This window comes from Pistacia vera, unplaced genomic scaffold, assembly GCF_008641045.1.
Source record: "Pistacia vera cultivar Batoury unplaced genomic scaffold, PisVer_v2 Contig238, whole genome shotgun sequence".
NCBI lineage: Eukaryota > Viridiplantae > Streptophyta > Magnoliopsida > Sapindales > Anacardiaceae > Pistacia > Pistacia vera.
This window is the reverse complement of record NW_022196044.1, coordinates 15,283-38,294: the sequence shown is the minus strand read 5'-3', so window position 1 is coordinate 38,294 and position 23,012 is coordinate 15,283. Positions and strand designations below refer to the sequence as shown.

The window sequence follows — 23,012 nt, the reverse complement described above, 5'->3', positions numbered from 1 at the left end:
ACTTTAAAGGTAGTTGCTTACGAGCTGGCCTATAATATATGATACATAGCCACCAACACATTCAAAACTATTGTCCTAGATACACTTTAGTTAGTTAACGCTTACTTATTGTACCAAATTAATACATCGGTTACATATTTTTTAATTTATCTAATGAATCTAACTCAAAAGAAAAGAAAAAAAAAATGTTAAATTAAACCCGGCACACAAAAGGAACGGTTCAAGAAGAATATTGTCCCAATGATTCTTAATGAAACATATAAATAACTTATGTTTGTTTCTAAATTCTAATTTCCTCCCTATTTCTTTCTGGTTGAAAGGGAAGACCTGACCAAAAACTTTATATGTGGCCCTTGCACCACAGATTGGGTATAATTATTGTAGACGTAAAAATCTACCTGCACGGAAAGGGGGGTCTGATCCCGTGAGGTTGAGGCCACTAGCGATCTGCTGTACCTGCACACGTAGAGAAACACACGCGTGAAGCGAACGGGAAACACCAAGGTGGTGTTTGCCGTAGGCACTCCGACGCTCAAGTCAGCAAGGCTGAAAGACTAATATAGTGAGGGCTAGGGAATGAGAGATTACCGGAAGTCTAGTCGGGGACTGTGACTACGGCGAATAAGCGAAACTCTCAATTAAAGAGTCTCGGGTGTGAAGGTGTAATGTCGATATCCTTTGTGAGAGGGCTGGCCTCTGCTTATATAGTGGTCGTCTGGTCTTCCAATCCTGGTGGGAGCAGGAGTCGTAGTGTGACTCTGATGCCAACCCTAGAAGAATCAGGGCCGTAATCAACTGTCTTTATCAGTGTCTAGATAGGAAGTTAATCCCATTTAGGAGAATGACCCCCAAGTGGGAAAGTCGCCAGGAAAGAGGAAGACCACCTTGAATAGGGGATTGATCAAGAAATGGGAAAATGTTGAAGGGGCTATGGGCTCTGGACTCTGGACTCACCCATAGGCCTAGAAATTGGACAGGGCTTAAGAGGCTCGCGCCCATGTAGTTCGGGCCGGCTATACTTCGTATCAAATAGGGCTAATCCTAATTGGGCATCTGCAAGATTGGGCCTGGTCATTCTTCACCAGTGATCCTGTTTCCCTATTTGGGCCGAGGACGATTTTTGGCCCTAACAATTATGTTGATGGAAAAAACATTTGTTAATATCATTTTCGTAAACTGTTATCAAAATGAAGAAGAAAGTTGTGACACAATGAGGAATCAAAATCTTTTTAATCTTTGCTTTAATGTTTTTTTTTTTTTTTTTTTTTAAATAACACGCACGGTAGCCTATCAAGAGTCTAGTTAATGACATTTTCATCCTTGAGGTTTGAAGGAAGTGATTATAGTTTCAAGCTGAAATGTCTTATTCATATTCATAACTTAGAAAATATTCAATTACGTAAGTTGGTCAAGTGGCAGAAAAATTGTCAGCAAGAGGGTCCAATAAATCCGTCGAAACTTTTTTCAAATATCAATATTATTCAATCAGATTACTTACTTGCCATACTGTCACCAAAATATCAATTTGTTTTTAGAATAATACTATACCAACAACTCTTTCTTATAAATTTTTTTCTCACAATCCTGACGTAACAGTTCACAACAAGTCTCACATGGGTCCTGTATAAATCTCACTAATTAATTGCAAGCTGTCATATCAAGGTTATGAGAGAAAATTTGTAAAAAATTTATGAATTACCGACTAATTCTGATCATTTCTACGTTATTGTGACAGATTTCGGCAATCGTCGATAGTAGTTGTCGGAATCTGACAACTATGGGTGGGTGGGGATATTTTTGTTAATTTTTAAATTTTTTTCATGGATATTTAATTAAATTAATAAATTTAAAGAGTTTAAAAATAATTAAAAAATAAATAGTATTTTCCAATTAATTAAACAAACATGTATTTTAGGAATAGAATGGGAAATAATAAAACAAACGCACCTTTTACTATTCAAATTTTTTGTTCATACTATTCAAACTTTTTTCAAGCATGAGAAAGACCAGCCTTACCATTTGTCATTGAGCTAAACATCAGGGCCCAACCCCACTTTATTGGCTTAAAGAAACACGCTTTTCTTCTGAAAACCCCAATGAGATCAAACGACTCAGAACCAAACCTGGAAACCTCAACTTCTCTATTAATACCCTCCTCCGCATCTACGGCAAGAAACAATCCATCCTTTTTATCCTTGAAGAGAAAACTTAGCATCCATACATACAGTGAGAGAGAGAGACAGGGAGAAATAGTTCTTCACATATCTCCATATTGTAAAGAGTGAGTGAAGTTGATTATCATCATCGATTATGTGTAATCCAAAATAAGATTTGCCCGGAAAAAAAAATTGCAGTTGTCTGTAGACTTGAGATATCTCTTCCCACCATTGGTGAACCTCTTCTTCTTTGTGTTCCGAACATCCCAATTCAATATTTGGATGATACCTGAGTTCGATCAATACCCCTTTCTGAAACTCACATTCTTGCTTCTTGCAATTCTCATGCTAATTCTATTCCTCTTTACGTCCATCGCCATCGAGCTTTGTTTCGCTTCCACTGTTTTAATGGGTTTTTAGTGGTGTGGGACATCAGTAATGCGTGCTTTAATGGGTTTGATTTTGAAAAAACCTATCGACATTCAATATAACTAACGTTGCTTTAATGACATCCATCATACCATTTGTCTTAATAGCAAGAATAAATATAGAATAAAAAATGAGGACTTTGGAGATTAATATAATAAAATTAAAATGAAATAAAAAAGAATATAGTTTATGAAAAATTAAAAACATTTTGACAACTAAAATTAAAGATCTAAAATAAAAATCTCTACCTTCAAAAACAAAAACAAAAAAAATATTCTCATATAAATTTTAATTTTTAATTTATTGTCCTTTATTAAATTTCGATTATCAAATTTTGTTAAATTTTAAGTTTTTTTTTTTTTAAAAAAAAACCTTATAATAAGTTCTAATTTTCATACTATAGAATAATAAAGTATGTTTCCGATTTTGAAGAAATTAACTCTATTGATAAAAAAATAAAATAATCAATCAATATCACTTGATCATCAAACCTAGGGTGGTTCAAAAGAACCGATTGGAACCGGAATTGACGGATATTCGGGGTTTGGTTTCGGTTTTGGTTCTTATAGTTAGGAATCGGAATCGGAAACCGAGACTAATATAAAATAAAATTAAAGAATAGAGGGTTAATAAAAAATTTTGTAAAAAATGTAACATGAATATATTTATATATTACAGAACATTTAAAGTCAATTGGTTTGATTTTTGAGAATCTACGGTTACAAAGTAATAGAGTTTATAATTTTGAATTTATAATTTGTAATTTTTTTTTTTTAACAAATGTCAGGTTGAGGGTATTTGTAAATTTTTAAAGATTTTTTTATTATTTTAAAATCTTTTAGAGGATCATTATAATTTTATTGGATACTCATAACCACAGTTCCGATTTTGGTACTAGTAACCGGAACCGTCGTTCGATCTACAAATCTTACTGTAATATTGGCTCGGTCTAGCCTTGACCCTTGAAAAAAGAACCTTTCCTCCCTCTTAATCTCTTTCTCTCTCTTACTCTTACTTCTTTCTCACTCTTACTCTGGTTCTCTTTCTCTCTCTTACTCTCTTTTTCTCTCTTACTTTCTTTCTCTTTCTCCCTCTTACTTTCTTTCTCTTTCTCTCTCTTACTCTCTTTCTCTTTCTCCCTCCTTCTTTCTTTCTCCCTCTTTCTTTCTGGGACTTACCTATATAAGACATGCAAAATCCAGCTCCCAACTCATTCAAAACTCACTAAGATTTACTCAGTGAAAATGCAGTTTTCAATAGACTTGCGATATCTCTTCCTTCCATTCTTCAACTTCATCAACTTCCTTGCGCAGCGAGCTTCCCAATTCAATGTTTCGATAATACATGAGTTCGATCAATACTCCTTTTTGAAACTCATATCCTTGCTTCATGCGGCTCTCATGTTAATTCTATTCCTCTTTACATCTATCACCATCAATCTTCGTTTGGTTTTCACCCCTCATCCAATCGTCATTCGTGTCGCTTTCGCGGCTCGTCCGATCACTCTTCCGTTTGGGTTCTTCCCACGTCCCTTGAATTTATCATTGCTGGCCTCAATCCTGTTACCGCCAGCACTCTTCTGGGTTGTATATTTCTTTATAATAATTTCATTTCCATTGCATGACATGCTGTGGGATGCGCTCAAATACATCTTCGACTGGTTTGGTGTCGGCCTCCGTTCATTTGCTTCTCTTGTCATCATCTTCCATGCCCAACACCAAGATCCTGGACTCAGAGATGAGATTGTTTGAGGGCTTTTAATCTCGCTTATGAGAGATCAGGAAATATCTAACACCCATGAAACTATCCAGGTTTTTTTATTAGTCATTATGGTTGCTTAATTGTTCATGCACTTTACTTGTACACCAGAATACGTAGATGATCTATCATGTATGATGACGGGGATTTGTATTACACGGTTCAGGTGTTATTACATAGGGTCATAAATAATATTTGTATTTTTATATATGTAATGTGTTGTATTACTGCAGTCTTTTTTAGATTCTGTGACTGTAATGGTAGTTACTGAAAGAATTTATGTACTAGAAGTAGACACTAAAATCTAAACAATTGTGGATAATTCCAAGGGATTTATCTCATTATTAAGACAGGTTTGGGGCAATATAGTCATTGAGGAAATATTTGATTATATTTCAATTTAGGGTAAAAAAATTACCCATGTACCAAAATTCCAACTCACAGCTTCCACTCGAGCTTCAATATCTCATCTCAATGTGGGACATCATTTATGTGTGCTTTAATGGGTTCGATTTTGAAGAAACCTTTCGATATTCAATATGACTTACGTTGCTTTAATGATATGAATATCCATCATACCATTTGTCTTAATAGGAAGAATAAAAAATGAGGACTTTGGAGATTAGTATAATAAAATTGCAATGAAATAAAAAAGAATATAATTTATGAAAAAATTAAAAACGTTTTGACAACTAAAATTAAAGATTTTAAATAAAAATCTCTACCTTCAAAAACAAAAATAAAATAATATTCTCATATAAATTTTTAATTTTTAATTTTTAATTTATTGTCCTTTATTAAATTTCGATTATCAAATTTTGTTAAATTTTAAGTTTAAAAAAAAAAAAACCTTATAATAATATCTTCACCCTTGTTCTAATTTTCATACCAGACAAAAGTATGTTTCCGATTTTGAAGAAATTAACTCTATTGATAAAAAAATAAAATAATCAATCAATATCACTTGATTGTCAAACCCATCTTTACGGATGGGCCCTCACACCAGTGGCAAGGGCATTTTTGCAAATCTTGCAGTTGTAGTATTGGTTCGGGCCCTCAGTCACTCCTGACTGGGATAGGCACCTTCAAAGCAATTAAGTCCTCCAATCTCATCTCCTGGATATCCGTACGCTTTCACACACTCTCTCTCCATAATCTGTAAGCTTTTGTTGGGTTTACTTCTTGTGTTTCTCTGTTTCGTTAACAGAAATAAAAATGGGGGAAAAATATGATTAAACTCTTCGACCGTTTCAAACTCAGTTGGATATGCTATTCGAACCCAAATGAAGAATTTTTACTAAATTTTCTCAGAACTGGAGACAAGGGGTTTTGGTCAATGCAAAAGTAGTTACAGGATATGAATTTTAAATTAGTAGTGTGATATTAGTAATATGAGTACCAATCATGCCTTGAGAAGTTGTCCCTCTAACTTTAGTATGAATCTTTTACTTAGATTTATGATTTTGTTTGCATCATTGTGTTTTGGTGACAGACGGGTAGGCTTCAACAAACCGTAGCTGGATGCATAGACACGAGCGGCAAGACTTTGAATTCGGGTGAGGTTTCAAGGGTGAAAATATGCACGGGTTTTACTGGTGAAGGGAGGTACTTTGAGTTTCGATCAAAATTGATTCCTGCATCCATTGATTTCGCCAAAGAATCACCTTTGTTTGCCACGCTCTCTAAAAATGGAGTTAGAGTCCTGACTGTTGGGCATTTAGTTGTCTGTTTTGGAGGTTAAGAGAGTTGATAATTGCACGATTGACATCGAAAATTTGGATTGTGCCAGTCAAGAGGTTGAGGTTAGTGCTTTGGATTAGTTTTCAGGCTCAAAGTTTGATAGGCTAAATTTAAGTTTGGACTGGTGGAATACATGAAATTTTTAACTTTGCAATAGTATGTTGCTAGAATTGTCAGCTTTGTAATCTTCGGTTTGACATGTGAATGCGTTATGAATTATTGCTGTGTATGAAAGGCAAGGAATGCACAATTTTTATTTTGAATTGTTGGTGAATATGAATAAGAATTACTGAATTTGTTCTTCATCATCTCTCTCAATTCTCTCCCCCTTCTCTTCTGATTTCTGTTCTTCTTCTTATTTATGTTCTGTCTCCCTCCGAAAATTTCTTTCCTTCCCTTCCATTCTAATATTTTTCTTAATTCTTTTCTACCTCTCTTAATTCTTCTAGTCTTCCTATCTCTCTATTCTTTGTCTGTTTTTCATTCTATCCTACATCAGAATGCCTTACCAAATTGATGACTATTATCTCACGCTCACTAAAGAGGAGACATGTTTTTCTAGTATATTTTTTAGTTGGGGGTAAAGTTGATTTGCTTTCTTTAACTTGCTGATAGCTTTTCATCTGGCACTTGAAATTTTAATTGTAGAGGACGGGCAGAATTTTGCTACCTCATCAAGTTTTCACTTTGGCTTCAACTTCATAAGAGGGTGTATTTTGTCAGCCATTTTCATGAATATACTTTGGATCAGCTTGGTATAACTTATGCTGTCTAAACCTTGGGTGCGAATTTATTGGAATAAATAATATTTTAGTACAAGATGGGAACAAGTTATCACCACTCTGTTCTGCATTAGTAATTCTTTGGAGTGGGAGAAGGCAAATAATTGAATATTCTTGAAGTACATCGAAAGATTGATGATTGCCTATGATTAAGTAACACAGGTTCCTATTTTTGATGGGTCAGCATGTGCATGGGAGGAGGCAATACAACAAGTCAGGGTAAAGGAAGCCTTGGATCAGCATGGAAACAATGGCCAAAAAGTTGCTCCATAGTTGAATGAACCCGTACACGTGTGGATTGTAGAGGAATGATTCTTTTATAGCTGCTTTCTGTTACCTGAAGCTTCCCGTCACTTGTGGAATTGACTTTCCCAAGGTTGCAGCTTATTGGGTGATTAATAGTGTACAACATTGAATATGATAGTATAAAGTAGTTGGTTTGGAGGTTTCACTGCTGGTAACTTGATAGGTTTATGCTTACATTGAAACCTTCAAACCATTGGACATCATATTTTAAGTACCAAGATTCTTGTTTTTATAAATTTTCCCCATTCTGTTGTTTTAGGTGCCTGCTATTGGCTGCCAATGGTTTTCTTCAGCCCCTTTGGAAGAGTCTGTCTACGAAATGCAGATTGCATCTTCAAGAACCTTTTGCATTTATGAGGAGGTTTTTTTTTCCTTTCTCTCTACCAGTAGGCTAGTTATTGCTCCATATCAGTAGCGTTGTGCTCATTTTATGGTTTGATACTTTGCTTCTTTCATGTTATATGCTCTGAGTATGAGGTATACTTTGTAATTACACATGTTATATATGGTAGGAACCTTTTATCAGAGATGTTAGGAGTTTCCTGATGACTTGAACAGATATGTTGGCAAGGGTGGCATATAAACTTAAATTTGATAACTATTTTTATACATTTTTGTGGTCTTAAAATATTTTGCTTCTTTTCTCAAGTATTGGAGGAGGTGAGTTAAAGTTTAAATACCATGGCTTGGTGTTTTGCTTATTTTTCCTATCAGCTTAAGCTTTTCAGATTAATGATAGTTTAAAAGTATTGGGTGACCTTTTTCAACATAGCCATGAAATTTTCACCAACATTATGGTCATATAAGACGCCCTGTCCACATCTCATAGCTAATTATTTAAAAGAAAGTTATTATTATTTCTAATTGAGCTATAAATTTCTTGGAGATTAAGGCTGCGGAACTGTCAGTTATATTTAGTTTTCCTGGATATTTTTAATCATTTAATTTGATGATGGATTTGGTATTTTTAACTGCTGACACTAAATCTCTGTGGGAATTTTTGAGGTGGAGTCTATGCGCAATGCAGGACTGATAAAAGGGGGCTCATTAGAAAATGCCCTTATTTATAGGTTAAGACTCTCCATTTATGTATGAATTATTAGGCTTTGAGGATGAAAAATCAATTGATTGACTGGAACCCAGTATAACATGTTCTGAAATAAACATGAGATTTACCACCTAGGGCACTAAAGAATGCACATATTTAAGTGATGAAGGTATAGTTAAGTCTTGGTCTTCTATACAATTGTGAGAAACACAGAATATATCATCATTTTGACTTTGACATTGTTGACATGGAAATAAATCAGTGATTTAGAAAATCTTTCATCTTTCCATGAAAAGGATATAAGAAAACCGTATAAAATTATGCAAAGTTCAATATAGTTTTTCTTCTTGACACGAACATCATTACTTTATCAAAGATCCAAAGTCATAGTTACTGTCTTTCCCATGCTTTTGATTATATACTTGTTCATCTTTTTCTGCAGTGGCACTGAAGGTTGGTTAAAGCCACTGCAGGTTGGTTAAATACACTGCTGCAATTCCCAGATGAACCTTGTCGTCGGCACAAGGTCTTAGATCTTGTGGGTGAGCTATCCCTATTTGCGCAGGATGGTAGTCAAGGGCTTCCAATGGCTCACATAGTAGCTTTCAAGGAAAGTGTCTTTGCTTTTATCAATTGTGGACAATATTAGTCATTATGGTTTTGCTTAATTGTTCATACACTACTTGTACCAGAATAAGTATGTATATGATCTATCATGGGTGAACTTAAGTGCTCTTATGAATATGGCAGCTCGATATTAGTTTATGATTGTACAAATTCAGAGAATAGTGCATGACAATCTCTATTGGGACTTAAAAGACAACGGGGAAGGAATAAAATATTGATAATAGTTATATGGCATTGCATGATCTTGAAGATTTTGTGATTGTTAAAAGCAAACTCTAGTCACATAAATTATCAGACATCCGGTTGAGTTGCTGATTCTAATTTATACATGCAATTCAGGGGGAGCATGCACTGCATACTGATTTTGCTCGTCGCTTATCCGGAATTATCTGGGAGGAAATGTTATACACTGTAGAGTTCTGTGCCAGATGACCAGAGGTGTACATATGATTCAATATGCAGCTCTACTGGTGTACATCTTCTAATGTCTGTAACATTTAATTCTTCAAATCCTTGAATAAGCGGTAATATTAACATCTTGTTGAGAATGAATTATGTACCATTTGCCTCTCTCTAACATCATATAGGCTTTTACTGAGATCTGCAATATTAGATTTTTGCAATCAAGGCTACGATTTTGCGTCTGGAAACTGACTAGTGCCAGTTTGTTTCCGAAGGGTTCTACTGAGGTACTGAGGAGGAACGTTAACCTCCTTATGTGCCATTGGATCAGCCACGGGGCCTACATAAGGGATGCCATTCTCCTACAGCAGAAGTAGATTCTGACTTTCTATTTAAATAAAGGAAAGACTGAACACTATTCCATAACACAGCTAGGCTTAAAGGCCAACAACTGGATATACTTACTACTTACTATTATTCTAAAGCAGAGAAAGTCTTCAAGAATGTAAAAACAAGTGCCGTCCCCGATTCCTCTTACTGGAGAACTAGTCTAGTAGAAAGAATATTAACCGGCGAATTCCATTAGAGTAGAGCCAAGCCCTTCTAAATCAATTCCAACCTTTCACCCAGTCACTAACCTATCTTTTCAGGTCCCATAAGATATTTATTCTTAAACTATGAACTGATAAGTACCCACTTTGGCTATCTTAAATACCAGAAAGTATATACTAAAAAGTGATTATAGCTCAAGCCGTTTCGAAATTCCTGGCAACAAAGTAATAATACCACATCTTGTTTTCCAGCTCTAGATGCAGTCAAAGTTCTTCAATTGCGCAAGAAAAGCAAAGCTGCTGCTCAATACATTGTCATTACATATCTAGCAATCAGATTTAGAATACAATGCAAAGAAAAGCAAAGCTGCTGTTCAATATATTGTCATTACATATCTAGCAATCACCAATGAGACTTAGAACACAATGTAGAGAATCCATCGCAGTACGCCGCCTATTATTTCTATCACAAAGGTACACTGTATGTAAAACTGTAGAATTGACATAACTATAAAATACATGAAACCATTATTTTTCATCCTATACAAATACAAAACCAAAAAAGAAAAAGAGAACAAAAAAGGCATAAATTAAAACCTGCAAATCAGTGGCTCCAAGTATTGCACAAGTGCCTGAAATAATTCATACAAAGGCAAGAAGGAAAAAATAACTCCACAAGGCCAGTGAACATAAAAAGAAGCACAAAATGCCAAATGCAGTAACTCGTTCTGGAAAAAAAGAGTTTCGAGAAGCTTTGTTCTTACTGCCTTCATTTCTTTGGTATATACAGAGTGGTCAAGTGGACCCTTCTTATACCTGTTCATTTCCCTTGAGAATATTGTACTTGCAGAGAGGACATGTCGCATTCATCTTAAGCCACTTCACAATGCATGTGGTATGGAAATGATGATTACAGGGGAGAGCATGAAGCTCTGCACCGTCCTCATAAGGGGAGAGACATATACAGCATTCCTATGAAAAAGATAAAGAGATGCTTAAATTAACTTACCAAAATCAAATCTTTGATCAAGACTTTTTGTATAATAATGTGGGAGTTCAATGCTCTAGAAAATAATCAACTTATACCATATGTTCTCTACAATATTCCTATATCTTTAGTACTTAAAATTTTTTCAACGGCTTCATCAAAGCATCTCATGTTCAATGCTTGAATTAGACTTGACATATCATATACAATGATTCAACTCTTGCTGAAGTTGTGAAACATCATAAACTGCACTCACTAGCCTGACTCTCACCTATACAACTGCATCAAACCATTAGACTAAAACAAAATTGGTCTTACTGGTTCATATTTCCAGGGGTTCAAAACAACTGGTATGGTTTTGTTTCAGTGGAAGGGTTCATAGAACCAAGCCAACATATCAAATGTTATGGCTTTGTTTGTCATGAGGCGCAAATGTATACAAAAATGATGGAAAAACAACAGGCCAGATGGTAAAAGGCTGCAATTTTAGTTGAATACAATGTGATGGAACACCACAGCAATGGGCACTAAAATTGTGAAAACTGAGTATTTTTCATAATAAAACAATAACTTACTGCATCCTCAGGTAAGAGTATACGTTCATTTGCCAAGTATCCACTGCTTGTTTCTAGAGGAATCATTTTCCCAGCTCCCACACCAGGCTTTTCATCATTGTTCAATATTTGAAATCTGTATTTTGGAAGGATACTGAGATCTGCTTCTGATGCACCTTCCTAATCAGTCAGTAAGACAACACTAGTAAGCTGTTTCACCCTTAATTTGTTTAAGATCAATGTGTCAGTCATAGTTCATAAATCTTTCTTCAAACCTGTCCCGCAACAGCATAGAGAATTGCAATAATGCATGGCAAGCAGCAACAAAGAGCAATCCCGATCAAACATGCCAAAACAACACAAAAGATGGCAAAGAACACATCAAATGCCAGAAAAACCACAGCCAACCTGCAAATATGAAGAATTAGAGATTCCAGCAGTCTTTCTTCAGCAAATACTACAGCATAAAAGAAAAACATTTCAAATCAATCTTGCAGGATTATGGTCAATCAAGTTAATATTAGAATTTGATCAAATTTCAGTAAATTAATTTTACTTAATATAACAACTAGGATCACAGTAAGATGAAATATTTCTGAAATCTCAATTGTCATTGCAGTTTGCATATAGAAGGAAAACCAAAATGTAGTTAAATCTTGAGCTTCATATTCTTCGTTTTTGAAATAAGATATAAAATGAAAAAACCCCAAAGACTGAAAATATTAAATACGAAGATTCAAAAACAAACAAACAGGCTTTAGTACTTACATTTTAAAGACTCAAACTGAGGTTATACCTTTTCTGTGTTAGAGGTGGAAGGAAACAAAATTTAAAATACATAACATGTACAACTAATTGAAGATTTTTGCCATAGAAACAATAGGTTAAAAGCATACCAGTACAAACGAGGAGCATCCTGCAGGAGTACATCTCCACCAGAGACTACCCAGTAAAATCCAACTATCCACCAGAGAAATGATGCCATTGTATTTATCGATTCACATCGTTTAGTGACACTAAGCCATCAATCATCGAATCAGTAAAAAGTCAGTAATCTTATAAACCTCTAGTAGAGTTACTAAAACGGCATATAAAAGCCAGCTTACTTCCTAAAGTAATGGTACATGCATCATTTATTTTTATTTTATTTTTTTGGATAACAAACAAGTATTATTAAATTAAAACATGAGAAGAAATCTGCAGGTGTTGACAAACGATACAAAATACCAAGAAAGGGGAAATAATTCTTTACAAATTGCAGTAACAGTCTCTCCCCTGGACAAAATCCCCAAAACCTAGAAAAGTCAACCAATAACCACTTCCCAATCAAGGTGAATAAAGAAAAAAGATAAAACTTGAAACTCCTTCGCAACTGATACATGCATTGTTTGGTCAAACTAGCAAAGTATTGGAACATCTCATCACTGACCAGCTGAACATAAAATGAGTAAATCATTTTCTATGCTTACATCCTATCCAGTTAAAATATCAACCAAGAATCAAAAAACCTCAAATAAATGTGAGTGCTTGCATCTAGATGTTCACATAAGAATTTACAATTTGCTGTTTCTTTAACATCAATCTGCAATCAAGATTGTGTATCATACTATAATCCTGGAATCATTTGTAAGGTTAAATAAACAGGCTAGAAATTCATGATGGGCCAAAGGTTGCATGTTTTCACACAGACTTGAAATCCTAAGATTCTTTGCATTATTATATTCTTTTTTTTTAACAATAGTAATACATCATTACTGAGAGTTATCAGTCCTTCATTTCATATGGCCAGATTGCCAATTATGAATCACTAGTGGAAATTTTGAAGTAATACAAGTTCACTGTGCCAGTAATATGGGGAAACCCAATAACATCATAATACACACACAACTTGGGATAATCCACAAGAAACTCACTTTAGGAATAAGTGATCACATGGCCCACATGAAGCAACCTTAGATTATTTTGAGATCTCCCCGCAAGAATTCCCATACAAACGAAGATTTCAACCCTTTTTCCTTAATATTGAAATACAAATATCGATGTGGGAATACTCTTTCCACCATAGTCCCCAAAACTCAACACCCTAACCTGTTTAATCCCCATTTCTTTCTTACTCTGTCTCCAATAAGTCTATGTATGATGTTGCTCTAGACCTTCAGCAGCAATGGCTACCGCATTACATCTCTTAAAAACTCTTTTTCCGTCTTCCCCACTCATGTAATCTAGAGAGGTTAGACTAAATTTTAACGAATGTGAAAAAGATGGAAGAGAAACCCTGGATGTAAGGTTACACAACACACTACTTGGGTAAACAAACTGTTTCCAATCTCATCCAATAATATGCCTCTAGTTCATGCATGTATATCAGCAGAGATATCCACACAAGTCCTTGAATATGCAACCAAACTTTTGCCACTTGGGATTCCAACCTTTTCAAACTCCAGCTCCCTCAAAAGCACAACCAATGAGTACTAAGGTTAACCAAGTAGATTCTTACTGGTATCAATAAATATACTAATAATACTGGATATACAACCAATCAAATAAAAACCCTTTCACCTCTTCAAAATACAAATAAAAAAAATCACCAGCATGACTTTAAACAAGAAAATCATAAGTCAAACACATACGCAAATAAGATCAAAACCCTAAATCAATTATCCAACTCAAACTTAAATTTCAATCAATAGAACTTAACATCAATTTAATTTATCAATTTAATTCAAAACTAAACTTCCTCACTTAAAACAACTCAAAATCAAACCAAAACTCACCTGGATCTACTCGAACTCCCAGATCCTCCACCATCCTCTTCCTCCTCCTCATCCTCACTGTCATTATTCACATCCCCCATATCGCCGCCACCCCTCCCATCATCCCTGACTCTCCTTGTGTTTCTCCTCCTGTACTCCAACCACACCAACACCACATGCACCAAACACTGCAGCGCATACCTGTCAGTCAAAAAATGTGCATCAAAATTTCAAATAGTCTACTTAAAAGCAACTCAAGCATTTTATGTTATTAAGCTGCTGTTCCTCATAATTCTACCAAAACCATTGATCCAAGTATCCATACCAGGACGCAAGTTAACATTAACCAATAAATTCATGGACAAAATACGATGCTGGTGCATAATTCAGTAACGTCACCGCAATTAAGCTCCGGTAACATAACAATTTCCCAAATTTGAATACAAATATCATCTAGGTCAAACGACTTAAGAACAAAACTAATCAGTTTACCCGCAGATCCATAACCTAATCGGCGTGTTAGGATTCTCATCAATAGTAATCATCAACATCACCACCGAAACCACCACGAACGCGGTATTCCACAACATATCCAGCGCAACAACGGGCTTCGAGTAGCCCCAATCCGCGCGTCGCTCTTCCAGCTCACGCGCCGCGGTTTCTCGAACGAGCATGGAGGGGCCTCGGCCGCGGCCGGTGGCGCGGCCGAGCAAGAGTGCAAGAGTGGCGGGACGGGCGGCAGCAGCAGTAGGTGAAGGAGTGGAATCTCGGGGACGGAGGAGAGGCGCGTGGTTGTCAGAGCCATCGTCCGCCGCCGCGGCGGAGGTTTGCGAAGACGACATGAAATTGAATGAAACGAAATCAATTGAGCGAGAAGCTTAATAAGAGAAGACGAAGCACAAAGTTTCGTTAATAAATGAATAAATAATTCAGATGACTTTGTTGTTTGTTTGTTTGGTTGTGTGTAGAAGATACAGTAAAGAAAGAAAGGTTTTTGTTGTAGTGAGTTGAATGGTAGATGAAACAGAGAGAGGTGGCTAGGATTTGAATTGCCGGGGGTGGTTTTTAACAATAATATTTAAAAATAATAATTTTATTGATCGAAAATTTGGATGTATAACTGGATGAATCGTTTCTTTAGAGACTTTGCTTAGAAAGCAAGAAAGTGGTAGAATATCAGCCCAATCTCAAGTTGTTATAACATAGTTTAATTTTGTTAATAAACGACTCATTATTCCATTTAACGATCCCACCGTTGAAACTTAAACCGATAACACAACGAAACGATAATTGCTTCCATTCCACCTACTTTACTTTACTGCTCTAAAACACAACTTTTCGCTCAAGTGCATCAATAAACTTCCAAAACCTACCCTGTAATAAGTACAAATACACAATCACTAGTCAAAGTTAATACAATCAATGCAACACTAATTGACTGTATTGATTAGTATAAATCTACACCAAAAACAGTATAATTTTATAAGTAAATAAATACCAATCCAAAAAATTAATGCAGTCCAGTACAACTCTAATAACTTCAACTAAGACATCTTATTGTGCTGAAAATTTTGGAATTTACCAATACTTGAAAAAGAAGTTGCCGACCCCACCCGTTGAAACTTAAAGGTAGTTGCTTACGAGCTGGCCTAAATATATGATACATAGCCACCAACAATTCAAAACTATTGTCCTAGATACACTTTAGTTAGTTAACGCTTACTTATTGTACCAAATAATACATCGGTTACATATTTTTAATTTATCTAATGAATCTAACTCAAAAGAAAAAAAAAAAAAATGTTAAATTAAACCCGGCACACAAAAGGAACGGTTCAAGAAGAATATTGTCCAATGATTCTTAATGAAACATATAAATAATTATGTTTGTTTCTAAATTCTAATTTCCTCCCTATTTCTTTCTGGTTGAAAGGGAGACCTGACCAAAAACTTTATATGTGGCCCTTGCACCACAGATTGGGTATAATTATTGTAGACGTAAAAATCTAACTGCACGGAAAGGGGGGTCTGATCCGTGAGGTTGAGGCCACTAGCGATCTGCTGTACCTGCACACGTAGAGAAACACACGCGTGAAGCGAACGGGAAAAACCAGGGTGGTGTTTGCCGTAGGCACTCCGACGCTCAAGTCAGCAAGGCTGAAAGAAATATAGTGAGGGCTGGGAATGAGAGATTACCGGAAGTCTAGTCGGGGACTGTGACTACGGGAATAAGCGAAACTCTCAATTAAAGAGTCTCGGGTGTGAAGGTGTAATGTCGATATCCTTGTGAGAGGGCTGGCTCTGCTTATATAGTGGTCGTCGGTCTTCCAATCCTGGTGGGAGCAGGAGTGTCTAGTGTGACTCTGATGCCAACCTAGAAGAATCAGGGCCGATCAACTGTCTTTATCAGTGTCTAGATAGGAAGTTAATCCCATTTAGGAGAATGACCCCCAAGTGGAAAGTCGCCAGGAAAGAGGAAGACCACCTTGAATAGGGGATTGATCAAGAAATGGGAAAATGTGAAGGGGCTATGGGCTTGGACTGGACTACACCATAGGCCTAGAAATTGGACAGGGCTTAAGAGGCTCGCCCATGTAGTTCGGGGCGCGTATACTTCGTATCAAATAGGGCTAATCCTAATTGGGCATCTGCAAGATTGGCTGGTCATTCTCACAGTGATCCTGTTTCCCTATTGGGCCGAGGACGATTTTTGGCCTAACAATTATGTTGATGGAAAAAACATTTGTTAATATCATTTTCGTAAACGTTATCAAAATGAAGAAGAAAGTTGTGACACAATGAGGAATCAAAATCTTTTAACTTTGCTTTAATGTTTTTTTTTTTTTTTTTTTTTAAATAACACGCACGGGTAGCCTATCAAGAGTCTAGTTAATGACATTTTCATCCTTGAGGTTTGAAGGAAGTGATTATAGTTTCAAGCTGAAATGTCTATTCATATTCATAACTTAGAAAATATTCATTACGTAAGTTGGTCAAGTGGCAGAAAAATTGTCAGCAAGAGGGTCCAATAAATCCGTCGAAACTTTTTTCAAATATCAATATTATTCAATCAGTACTTACTGCCATACTGTCACCAAAATATCAATTTGTTTTAGATATACATATACCAACAACTCTTTCTTATAAATTTTTTTCTCACAATCCTGACGTAACAGTTCACAACAAGTCTCACATGGGTCCTGTATAAATCTCACTAATTAATTGCAAGCTGTCATATCAAGGTTATGAGAGAAAATTTGTAAAAAATTTATGAATAACGACTAATTCTGATCATTTACGTTATTGTGACAGATTTCGGCAATCGCTATAGTAGTGTCGGAATCTGACAACTATGGGTGGGTGGGGATATTTTTGTTAATTTTAAATTTTTTTCATGGATATTTAATTAAATTAATAAATTTAAGAGTTTAAAAATAATTAAAAAATAAATAGTATTTTCCAATAATTAAACAAACATGTATTTTAGGAATAGAATGGGAAATAATAAAACAAACGCACCTTTTACTATTCAAATTTTTGTTCATACTATTCAAACTTTTTTCAAGCATGAGAAAGACCAGCCTTACCATTGTCATTGAGCTAAACATCAGGGCCCAAACCCACTTTATTGGCTTAAGAAACACGCTTTTCTTCTGAAAACCCCAATGAGATCAAACGACTCAGAACCAAACACTGGAAACCTCAACTTCTCTATTATACCCTCCTCCGCATCTACGGCAAGAAACAATCCATCCTTTTATCCTTGAAGAGAAAACTTAGCATCCATACATACAGTGAGAGAGAGAGACAGGGAGAAATAGTTCTTCACATATCTCCATATTGTAAAGAGTGAGTGAAGTTGATTATCATCATCGATTATGTGTAATCAAAATAAGATTTGCCCGGAAAAAAAAAAATTGCAGTTGTGAGACTTGAGATATCTCTTCCCACCATTGGTGAACCCTCTTCTTTGTGTTCCGAACATCCCAATCAATATTTGGATGATACCTGAGTTCGATCAATACCCCTTTCTGAAACTCACATTCTGTTCTTGCAATTCTCAGGTAATTCTATTCCTCTTTACGTCCATCGCCATCGAGCTTTGTTTTCGCTTCACTGTTTTAATGGGTTTTTAGTTGTGGGACATCAGTATGCGTGCTTTAATGGGTTTGATTTTGAAAAAACCTATCGACATTCAATATAACTAACGTTGCTTTAATGACATCCATCATACCATTTGTCTTAATAGCAAGAATAAATATAGAAAAAAATGAGGACTTTGGAGATTAATATAATAAATTAAAATGAAATAAAAAGAATATAGTTTATGAAAAATTAAAAACATTTTGACACTAAAATTAAAGATCTAAAATAAAAATCTCTACCTTCAAAAACAAAAACAAAAAAAATATTCTCATATAAATTTTAATTTTAATTATTGTCTTATTAAATTTCGATTATCAAATTTTGTTAAATTTTAGTTTTTTTTTTTTAAAAAAAAACCTTATAATAAGTTTAATTTTATACTATGAATAATAAAGTATGTTTCCGATTTTGAAGAAATTAACTCTATTGATAAAAAAATAATCAATCAATATCACTTGATCATCAAACCTAGGGTGGTTCAAAAGAACCGATTGGAACCGGAATTGACGGATATTCGGGGTTGGTTTCGGTTTTGGTTCTTATAGTTAGGAATCGGAATCGGAAACCGAGACTAATATAAAATAAAATAAAGAATAGAGGGTTAAAAAAAATTTTGTAAAAAATGTAACATGAATATATTATAATTACAGAACATTAAAGTCAATTGGTTTGATTTTTGAGAATCTACGGTTACAAGTAATAGAGTTTATAATTTGAATTTATAATTTGTAATTTTTTTTTTTTAACAAAGTGCAGGTTGAGGGTTTGTAAATTTTTAAGATTTTTTATTATTTTAAAATCTTTAGAGGATCATTATAATTTTATTGGATACTCATAACCACAGTTCCGATTTTGGTACTAGTAACCGGAACCGTCGTTCGATCTACAAATCTTACTGTAATATTGGCTCGGTCTAGCCTTGACCTTGAAAAAAGAACCTTTCTCCCTTTAATCTCTTTTCTTCTCTTACTCTTACTTCTTTCTCTATCTACTCTGGTTCTCTTTCTCTCTCTTACTCTCTTTTTCTCTCTTACTTTCTTCTCTTTTCTCCTTACTTTCTTTCTCTTTCTCTCTCTTACTCTTTCTCTTTCTCCCTCCTCTTTTCTTTCTCCCTCTTCTTTCTGGGACTTAATATAAGACATGCAAAATCCAGCTCCCAACTCATTCAAAACTCACTAAGATTACTCAGTGAAAATGCAGTGTTCAATAGACTTGCGATATCTCTTCCTTCCATTCTTCAACTTCATCAACTTCCTTGCGCAGCGAGCTTCCCAATTCAATGTTTCGATAATACATGAGTTCGATCAATACTCCTTTTTGAAACTCATATCCTTGCTTCATGCGGCTTCATGTTAATTTTATTCTCTTTACATCTATCACCATCAATCTTCGTTGGTTTTCACCCCTCATCCAATCGTCATTCGTGTCGCTTTCGCGGCTCGTCCGATCACTCTTCCGTTGGGTTCTTCCACGTCCCTTGAATTTATCATTGCTGGCCTCAATCCTGTTACCGCAGCACTCTTCTGGGTTGTATATTTCTTATAATAATTTCATTTCCATTGCATGACATGCTGTGGGATGCGCTCAAATACATCTTCGACTGGTTTGGTGTCGGCCTCCGTTCATTTGCTTCTCTTGTCATCATCTTCCATGCCCAACACCAAGATCCTGGATCAGAGATGAGATTGTTGAGGGCTTTTAATCTCGCTTATGAGAGATCAGGAAATATCTAACACCCATGAAACTATCCAGGTTTTTTATTAGTCATTATGGTTGCTTAATTGTTCATGCACTTTACTTGTACACCAGAATACGTAGATGATCTATCATGTATGATGACGGGGATTTGTATTACACGGTTCAGGTGTTATACATAGGGTCATAAATAATATTTGTATTTTTATATATGTAATGTGTTGTATTACTGCAGTCTTTTTAGATTCTGTGACTGTAATGGTAGTTACTGAAAGAATTATGTACTAGAAGTAGACACTAAAATCTAAACAATTGTGGATAATTCCAAGGGATTTATCATTATTAAGACAGGTTTGGGGCAATATAGCATTGAGGAAATATTTGATTATATTTCAATTTAGGGTAAAAAATTACCCATGTACCAAAATTCCAACTCACAGCTTCCACTCGAGCTTCAATACTCATCTCAATGTGGGACATCATTTATGTGTGCTTTATGGGTTCGATTTTGAAGAAACCTTTCGATATTCAATATGACTTACGTTGCTTTAATGATATGAATATCCATAACCATTGTCTTAATAGGAAGAATAAAAAATGAGGACTTTGGAGATTAGTATAATAAAATTGCAATGAAATAAAAAGAAATATAATTATGAAAAAATTAAAAACGTTTTGACAACTAAATTAAAGATTTTAAATAAAAATCTCTACCTTCAAAAACAAAAATAAATAATATCTCATAAAATTTTAATTTTAATTTTAATTTATTGTCCTTTATTAAATTCGATTATCAAATTTTGTTAAATTTTAAGTTAAAAAAAAAAAAACTTATAATAATATCTTCACCCTTGTTCTAATTTCATACCAGACAAAAGTATGTTTCCGATTTTGAAGAAATTAACTCTATTGATAAAAAAATAAAATAATCAATCAATATCATGATTGTCAAACCCATCTTTACGGATGGGCCCTCACACCAGTGGCAAGGGCATTTTGCCAATCTTGCAGTTGTAGTATTGGTTGGGCCCTCAGTCACTCCTGACTGGGATAGGCACCTTCAAAGCAATTAAGTCCTCCAATCTTTTCCTGGATATCCGTACGCTTTCACACACTCTCTCTCCATAATCTGTAAGCTTTGTTGGGGTTACTTCTGGTTTCTCTGTTTCGTTAACAGAAATAAAATGGGGGAAAAATATGATTAAACTCTTCGACCGTTTCAAACTCAGTTGGATATGCTATTCGAACCAAATGAAGAATTTTTACTAAATTTTCTCGAACTGGAGACAAGGGGTTTTGGTCAATGCAAAGTAGTTACAGGATATGAATTTTAATTAGTAGTGTGGAATAGTAATATGAGTACCAATCATGCCTTGAGAAGTTGTCCCTCTAACTTTAGTATGAATCTTTTACTTAGATTTATGTTTGTTTGCATCATTGTGTTTGGTGACAGACGGGTAGGCTTCAACAAACCGTAGCTGGATGCATAGACACGAGCGGCAAGACTTTGAATTCGGGTGAGGTTTCAAGGGTGAAAATATGCACGGGTTTTAATGGTGAAGGGAGGTACTTTGAGTTCGATCAAAATTGATTCCTGCATCCATTGATTTCGCCAAAGAATCACCTTGTTTGCCACGCTCTCTAAAAATGGAGTTAGAGTCCTGACTGTTGGGCATTTAGTTGTCTGTTTTGGAGGTTAAGAGAGTTGATAATTGCACGATTGACATCGAAAATTTGGATTGTGCCAGTCAAGAGGTTGAGGTTAGTGCTTTGGATTAGTTTTCAGGCTCAAAGTTTGATAGGCTAAATTTAAGTTGGACTGGTGGAATACATGAAATTTTTAACTTTGCAATAGTATGTTGATGAATTGTCAGCTTTGTAATCTTCGGTTTGACATGTGAATGCGTTATGAATTATTGCTGTATGAAAGGCAAGGAATGCACAATTTTTATTGAATTGTTGGTGAATTGAAATAAGAATTACTGAATTTTTCTTCATCATCTCTCTCAATTCTCTCCCTTCTCTTCTGATTTCTGTTCTTCTTATTTATGTTCTGTCTCCCCCGAAAATTTCTTTCCTTCCTTCCATTCTAATATTTTTCTAATTCTTTTACCTTCTTAATTCTTCTAGTCTTCATCTCTCTATTCTTTGTCTGTTTTTCATTTATCCTACATCAGAATGCCTTACCAATGATGACTATTATCTCACGCTCACTAAGAGGAGACATGGTTTAGTTTATATTTTTTAGTTGGGGGTAAAGTTGATTTGCTTTCTTAACTTGCTGATAGCTTTTCATCTGGCACTTGAAATTTTAATTGTAGAGGACGGGCAGAATTGCTACCTCATCAAGTTTTCACTTTGGCTTCAACTTCATAAGAGGGTGTATTTTGTCAGCCATTTTCATGAATTACATTTGGATCAGCTTGGTATAACTTATGCTGTCTAAACCTTGGGTGCGAATTTATTGGAATAAATAATATTTAGTACAGATGGGAACAAGTTATCACCACTCTGTTCTGCATTAGAATTCTTGGAGTGGGAGAAGGCAAATAATTGAATTTCTTGAAGTACATCGAAAGATTGATGATTGCCTATGATTAAGTAACACAGGTTCTTTTTGATGGGTCAGCATGTGCATGGGAGGAGGCAATACAACAAGTCAGGGTAAAGGAAGCCTTGGATCAGCATGGAAACAATGGCCAAAAAGTTGCTCCATGTTGAATGAACCCGTACACGTGTGGATTGTAGAGGAATGATTCTTTTAAGCTGCTTTCTGTTACCTGAAGCTTCCCGTCACTTGTGGAATTGACTTTCCAAGGTTGCAGCTTATTGGGTGATTAATAGTGTACAACATTGAATATGATAGTATAAAGTAGTTGGTTTGGAGGTTCAATGCTGTAACTGATAGGTTTATGCTTACATTGAAACCTTCAAACCATTGGACATCATATTTTAAGTACCAAGATTCTTGTTTTTATAAATTTTCCATTCTGTTGTTTAGGGCTGCTATTGGTGCCAATGGTTTTCTTCAGCCCCTTGGAAGAGTCTGTCTACGAAATGCAGATTGCATCTTCAAG

The 23,012-nt window shown here is 35.2% G+C and overlaps 1 protein-coding gene and 2 pseudogenes across 1 annotated transcript; 2 read left to right on the top strand and 1 right to left on the bottom strand.

The window, feature by feature from the left end:
• Positions 1-4,205: 4,205 nt before the first annotated feature.
• On the top strand, positions 4,206-9,366 carry LOC116131690 (annotated as a pseudogene).
• A 783-nt stretch (positions 9,367-10,149) lies between these two features.
• On the bottom strand, positions 10,150-15,097 carry LOC116131693 (E3 ubiquitin protein ligase RIE1-like). Its single transcript, XM_031417359.1, has 7 exons — positions 14,587-15,097; positions 14,116-14,295; positions 12,238-12,357; positions 11,617-11,749; positions 11,363-11,521; positions 10,616-10,771; positions 10,150-10,431 (listed from the first exon to the last, which is right to left on the bottom strand). The coding sequence occupies exons 1-7, from the start codon at positions 14,934-14,936 to the stop codon at positions 10,390-10,392; spliced, it is 1,140 nt and encodes a 379-aa protein (XP_031273219.1). The 5' UTR covers positions 14,937-15,097; the 3' UTR covers positions 10,150-10,389.
• Positions 15,098-20,068: 4,971 nt separating this feature from the next.
• On the top strand, positions 20,069-22,691 carry LOC116131687 (annotated as a pseudogene).
• The last annotated feature ends 321 nt before the right edge of the window (positions 22,692-23,012 follow it).

Excerpts from the sequence above, each read along its gene's own strand:
- LOC116131693 (XM_031417359.1), bottom strand. The coding sequence starts at position 14,936 with ATGTCGTCTTCGCAAACCTCCGCCGCGGCGGCGGACGATGGCTCTGAC. Across the intron at positions 11,522-11,616 it reads TCTATGCTGTTGCGGGACAG|GAAGGTGCATCAGAAGCAGA; the intron begins GTTTGAAGAAAG and ends CTGACTGATTAG. Across the intron at positions 10,432-10,615 it reads TTCTCAAGGGAAATGAACAG|GCACTTGTGCAATACTTGGA; the intron begins GTATAAGAAGGG and ends GAATTATTTCAG.